At 34.6% G+C, this 6,859-nt stretch overlaps 1 protein-coding gene across 1 annotated transcript; it reads left to right on the top strand.

The window, feature by feature from the left end:
• The first annotated feature begins 1,931 nt into the window (after positions 1 to 1,931).
• LOC111409489 (phosphatidylinositol 4-phosphate 5-kinase 3-like) lies at positions 1,932 to 3,863 on the top strand. Its single transcript, XM_023039536.1, has 5 exons — positions 1,932 to 2,024; positions 2,121 to 2,249; positions 2,389 to 2,545; positions 3,376 to 3,379; positions 3,491 to 3,863. The coding sequence occupies exons 1-5, from the start codon at positions 1,932 to 1,934 to the stop codon at positions 3,861 to 3,863; spliced, it is 756 nt and encodes a 251-aa protein (XP_022895304.1).
• The last annotated feature ends 2,996 nt before the right edge of the window (positions 3,864 to 6,859 follow it).

The raw sequence follows: 6,859 nt of genomic DNA, 5'->3' as shown, positions 1-6,859 counted from the left end.
TTTTTTCCCATCATCAAAGCAAGTTCAAAAGTGTTGTGTACTGAAATTGTATGTACTTTCCTACTTGAACTTGTTTATACATCCTCCCACGCCTCTTACCCTAACGCTACTCATCTAGTGTGTATCTGTATTTGACATGTGACAATGAGGTTATTCTCACGTTACTTCATTAAGTTGGAATGTACTTTTATTTATAGGATAATGACAATAATTCAACTGTCACATATATCCCATATAGAGATGATGAGAGCAATAAAAAGAGAAGGAAAAGTATTCGTGGTCGAGAGAATTTCATTTTACCTGTTGCTAAATAATGTATTTTATAGTTAAAAAAATGTCATAAGTATTGTTACCATATAATATAAAGTGTAGAGATGAGTTTAGGCTGAATAATGGGATAGAATAAATAATATTCTTTTAAATGGAAAATAAAGAAATCTACCCATTTTATTTCACTTCTATATAATATTCGTCCAGTTTTTAGTTTGTTCAATTAAAAAAAGTTTGTTAAGTTTAAAGTCAAAGTTAACAATTAATTTTAATTAAATATTTTATGTGGATTAACAATTATTTAATTACATATTTCATCATTTGAATCCATTAAAATTTTGATTTTTATCTATACCAAAAGGCCTATTACTTGCATGCATGCTTTGGCAAATCTACACATAATTTATGAATTTTGCAAAATGAATACACCTCCCGAAAATTCTCTGTGGTGGGGTCGTCACAAGGCCAGCCCTGAGAAATTTGAAGCCCTAGGCGACTAATAATTATGAGACCCTTATATATACGTGTGTGTGTGTTCACATCTTTTAGAAAAAAAACACTAACATATTCCTAATGGACAATATATCTTATGGAATTATACATGCTGCGAAACGATGTAATATTTTGCATTTTTTTACTAATTAACAATAAATCTTTGCATCACTGTGTATGAATATGATATAAGTTGTTGAATTCGCCATTTGAGAAAGCAACTATAACATACTGGTGTATAACATACAAATAAACTTGTGGAATAAAATAGAATAAGAAACCATGTTACACTACACATTTTTTCACTTTTTTTTAACATTTAAAAACTAAATAGCAAAATATCAAAATTGGATTATCATCTTGTTGAATCGTGGTTCGACATAGTGTCTTGATCTCTTGTACTTCCGATAGAGTTTTTGAGCAACTATTCAAAATCCCATAAATATATATTACTTGATGATATATAAATGTATATTATATACCAATCAATACTTAAATTAAATATTTATAAATAAATAATAGATGACGAAATAATACTTAGAAGTACAAGAACTACATATATGGGTTCCAATTGTTATGGAAATCTGATCTCCCCAATTTTAGCCTTAATTATACGAATTTATTGTCATATTCAATTTGACCAATTATTATGGAATTCTTTTGAAAGATTTTCCATTTATTCGGAGTCAGTGTTAGGTTCCTTAATTAACGCTATAGATGGATTCCAATTGTTATGAAAATTTAACCCAAAATTCCTGTATTGTAAAAATCGACTCGGCCCGGCCGGTTCAACCAAATAATCGAAAATCGGGACCAAAATCGAGTCGGTTAGGCCTTGAGACTTTAGATTTAAAACCCGCCTTTAAAACTGGTGACCTGCCCGGGTTTTAGAAAACCTTTGACCCAAACATTTCATTCATCCATGCTGCGTTTTCGAGGTTCAAAATTAATGAATTTTCAGACTTTCAAACTTCTCCTATTTAAGTTTTTGAGTTGACATTGTTAATTACATAATTTTATGAACTTATCTTCCATTACATAATTGGATTGAGCAGGACGTTATTTCGTTGATTGTATTTAATTATTTTTATCTTGTTATAGTTTTTGTGATTTCGAAAAACTTGTTTTCATTTGCTCTTTTTTTTTTTTGTAAAATTATTAATAAAAAAATGGGTGGATCCCGGTTCGACCTTTTGACTCTTGAACCTTCCCCTTTTCCGGATCGATGGCTGGGTCGGTTTTTAAAATATTGCAAAATTCAAGTATTCTGTGAATAAAATCTTCGTAATTTTAGAATTTTTTCCTTTTTGAAGGGTACATTGGAAAATTTCCCTTTCCTTTTTCTTGGAGGCCCCTAGAATGTTGAGACCCAAGACCATTGCCTAGTTGGCCTTGGGTTAGGGTCGGGTGCCGTCGCCATCCTTGTAACTGCCGTCGGACTGGAGAAGACCTTAAACCTTTCCTCACAACGCCTAGAAGCAAATCGTGTTTGTAAAGTTCACACCATTAACCATTTCCAATTTCTAAGTGTTAATGTTTAAAATTCTAGCGATATTCTGCTTCGATTATTGGAAATTTTGCGTTTTGTTGTAAAATTTTTGTTTATATTGACATTGATATAACTAGATGTCTAGAAACTATAATAACTGGGAAAGAATTGTACAAGCCGTACTGAAGATAGAACATTATCGGCAACTTGCTTATGCTTCCTCAAGGGGATCAAGCAGTACAGAATATGATTATGACAATAACAACTCAAGATCTGAGCTGTATGATTTGACGAGTAAGTGCTACTTGTACTAACTTGCTATTAAATTGTTAAGCGTCGACAAGAAATAGTGAAGTTCTTTTATCAATTTAAAAAGAAAGGGTTGTATTTTGAATCTCAAGCTATATGTCGTAGAGTCACCCCTACGCATTGGCGGAGGTAGTGGGAGGGGGAGGGGCATGTTGGGCTATAGCCTAGCAATGTCCCCTAACCCATATAAATTTCTAAGACAATTTTAGAATTTTGGCCCAGGTATTAACATTAGCCCAACTCTAATTTAAATCCCAACCTAAGTCCGATACTCAATTATTCAAATTATATTAAAGACATTACAATTATTAATTACTCTTTTCAAGACATTCATGAAATGTGAATATTTTATTGTCAAATTAGATATTCTATTTAATGCATGTTTAAATTAGATCTAAAAGTAAATTACTTATTTTAATAGTTAGAGACGTGACATATTTTTCTAAATTATGTATGTTTTCATTTATTACTAATTCATAGTTATATAAAAAAAATACTTATTTTGACCACAAAGTAGATATTATGATCAAAATAAATAACTTACTATAGATTTGATATTGATAATAAAAACAATATTTGTTAAAACTTCCAGTTGTCTTGAAAGACTGGTTATCAAAGTTATTAGAAGAGTACTCATTAAATAATTTTTTAAATGGTCATTGGTGGATATATGTTTTTGCCTAATTCTATCATGATTCGGTTAGTTTAAAATTTTTTAAGGTAAGCATCGATTTTCTATTTGGTAAAAAAAAAAATACAAAAATTTAGTGAAATATCTTAATATGAGATGTCTGAACTTTTTTTATTTCATTCAGGATCGTATACTTTTATTGTAAATGTCACGAAAATAGCTTCTGAAACTCGATTTCTTGTGGCATAAGTTCATTCAACAATTTTTAAATGTCAACCCATCCTAACATCATTTTCTAGCTCCGTCCATGCCCGTACGTCTGTTTCGCCCTCAGGAAATGCAGCTGAATTGATTGAGAAGCACCTTCCTAATGGAGATCTGTATATTGGGACTTTTGCTAACAATACGCCTCATGGATCCGGTAAGTACTTGTGGAAAGATGGGCGTATGTATGAAGGTGATTGGCTAAGGGGGAAAGCCTCTGGAAAGGGTAAATTTTCGTGGCCATCGAGTGTGACTTTTGAAGGCGATTTAAAGGCAGGTCGGATAGAGGGTTCGGGCACTTTCGTTGGATCTGACGGAGATATGTACAGAGGGTCATGGTCGGTGGATTGGAAGCACGGGTATGGAGTGAAGCATTACAATAATGGGGATTACTATGAAGGACACTAGAAGAAGAATTTGCAGGAAGGACAAGGAAGATATGTATGGAAGAATGGGAATGGGAATGGGTATAAAGGGGAATGGAAGAATGGGATGATTAATGGCAGGGGTGTTTTGGTTTGGAACAATGGAAATAGTTATGGCGGAAATTGGGAGAATGGGATTCCCAAGGATGATGGTGTATTCACTTGGCCTGATGGTAGCTACTACATTGGCTGCTGGTCAAAGGATTCTTGCAAAAACTCTCATAGTAATCAAATCTTGAATGGTACTTTTTACCCTGCCCACACTAGCAATAAGTCTAATGGAATGAATGGAAATGGAAATGAAAACGAGGGGGCTTTGAAGGGGTACTGTTGACCCCAAAAAAGTGTTGCCAACAGATGCCGAACCCACCCGTGCACACGTGAGCGAAGGTCCTACACGCTAAGACACATGGACGGTCTAGAACGAACAAATCAGGGGCATGTGAGTAGCTCAACGACGCGAGATGAGAACGTTCGGAATCCGGCGGTGTGCTTAATCCGATCGTTCAATAATTACCAATCGGTGCTCATGAGTATGCTATAGATATGTATGAACTCGTATTGTCTTGTAAGATAATATGAAAGAGAGAGTAAAATGTAGTTCTTGTATTGATTTTTGCATTAGCCCTTCAATGTTATATAAGGAAATTATTTATAGTGTTACATGTGAAATGGCAGCCCTTAGATGAGTTGGCACGTGGCCTCATCTCCTTAATTCAAACATTCAATCCTAGGCATCATCCTTGACTTACTAGCTTGCTGTGCATTTATTGCTTGTGCAGAACCCCCATGCTAGTGATAAGACTTGACATATGCACTCATGATAAACGTTCCATCAATCATTCAAACAAGATCTTTATGTGGAAGATCTCTTAGGAGAGGTGATCATGGAAAACTTTCCTTCATGGTTCGGGGGCTTCTGTCGCTCATGTAGTACTTCCACTTCAGGGCTTCGGAAATCTTCACAGGCCTTGGCATATGGAGTTCGGCTGCTTTTAAGGCCTCGGTATATGGGCCTTGGCATGAAGAGCCTCGGCCATACATGCCACCTCAGCTGGAGTGTCACGTGGCTCGGATTGAGTGGGCCATAGGCCCAAGTGTGTTGCTCAAGTATGACAACACGTTACAGGTACTTTAGTTAGAAGTTGTCATTATTGGTGCTAATGATGGTGGGGGAAGAGAGTGTAAACGTAGCGATAGGTGGTAGTGCAGGGAAGAAGAGATTGTCCGTGGATGGTGGGATGACGGAGAGGTGTTTTCCAAGAATATGCATTTGGGAGTCGAACGGTGAGGCAGGGGATATCACTTATGATATTATTGACAATATTGAGGCCTCAATGCTATATAGGGATGGATTGGGGTTGGACCGGGACGAGATTAGGCAATTTCGAAGGAACCCCTGTTGTTTTACTAGGGAGGTGAAGAAGCCAGTAGAGACTATATCCAAAGGGCAAAAGAATTATGATCTGATTCTCAAACTCTAACTGGGAATTAGGTAAATATAAATCTAAAGTTGATTAAGATCGAATGTGTTTAGCTGTTCATCGATAGCAAATTTTAGGCATTGGGCGTTGCTAAAATGAGTATTTATTGTATTTGTGATTATGTTGTTAGGTATTCTACTGGAAAGCATGCTTCTATAGTACGCGATCTCAAGCAGAGTGATTTTGATCCTATGGAGAAGTTTTGGACTCGATTTCCTCAAAAAGGATCAAATCAATTCATAGTTCATTATTAAACATTGTGGGCCTACAGGATGCTAAACCTAGGTTTTGTAACACCTTTACAATTCATTATGCACCACCATTTCCAATGCTTATATGGAAAGATTTTTTCTTTTTATTGTTATCTTGGTTGCATTTGGTGGATCGATATCAAAGCCTAGACCAATGCTGGCATAACTTGGTTTGGCAAATTTTCTAAGTCATACGACTCTCATCTTTCACTCGTGTCATTGTGGGACCCAAATGCAAGATAGTTGAATTAATGTTAGTTAGAATTGCTTTGTAAGTTAGGGGTACGACTTTACAAAAGTTGTGTCACTTAGTATCGTACATATCCAATTTCGTTTTTGTTATCTTAATCTTATGGCTCACTCAATATGGAATCTATATCCAATCATTATACATGAATTCTATTACGCAAATCCAATCGACGCCTTCGTTAAATCTATTAATGTTTTGGATCTTGCTACATGTACATCAAAATTTATACAATGGTTTATATAATATCCACATGATACTTTACCATTTGTCAATTTAAAATACTATCAACTTTTTCATCCAATTTTTCCCTTCACATCATTTTCACTGCTTATGTACCATTTTTATAAATAAGTAGCAAAATCCTAATGCTTTAGCCAAACATATTAATATAGATTCTTTAATTAATAAAATTAGATTATGGAAATTATTAATCATTACCATAAATAGGATTATCAATCCATCCAAAATTTAAAGCCGTAGATACCAAAGATGAATAAGATATCGAAGATTGAATGGTTCACCTAGACTAGACATGGACCACCCTATAGAAACAAAATCACCATGAATGGCAATTTTGTAATTGAACTTAATGAAAAGGGTACTTTTGTAACTCATAAAAGACCATCTATGCCCTTGGAATAATTACCAATGTTCTCCAACTTGTTACTACTCTATTAGACAAGTGGTTCTCAATCTTTTCAAAGTTAAAATCTGGTCTTCAACCTTTCATTATAATTACACAATTGTCCAAATTTTGTTCTCACTTTTCTAATTTCATAAAGCTACATTTTGTTTTACAATCGACAATGCCCATAAATTTGAAGCAAATCTACATTTTCACGAGGATCACAACAAAAAATTTTAATGCACAATCTCCATTTAAGAACCTATCCAAACGAGTGCTAAACCGTCACACAAGACCTATATGTATATAATTCTATAAAGCTATATTTTGCTTTACAACTTAGTTCGAACTCATCCATTTTTTTCTTGG

This window comes from Olea europaea, chromosome 14, assembly GCF_002742605.1.
Source record: "Olea europaea var. sylvestris chromosome 14, O_europaea_v1, whole genome shotgun sequence".
NCBI classification, from domain to species: Eukaryota; Viridiplantae; Streptophyta; class Magnoliopsida; order Lamiales; family Oleaceae; genus Olea; species Olea europaea.
The sequence above is the reverse complement of the archived record's forward strand: the minus strand, read 5'-3'. Positions and strand labels throughout refer to the sequence as shown.

Coding starts and splice junctions, on each gene's coding strand:
- LOC111409489 (XM_023039536.1), top strand. CDS start 1,932: ATGGGTGGATCCCGGTTCGACCTTTTGACTCTTGAACCTTCCCCTTTT. Junction 2,025..2,120: donor TAAAATATTGCAAAATTCAA/GTATTCTGTGAA, acceptor GGAGGCCCCTAG/AATGTTGAGACCCAAGACCA. Junction 2,250..2,388: donor AACGCCTAGAAGCAAATCGT/GTTTGTAAAGTT, acceptor TGATATAACTAG/ATGTCTAGAAACTATAATAA.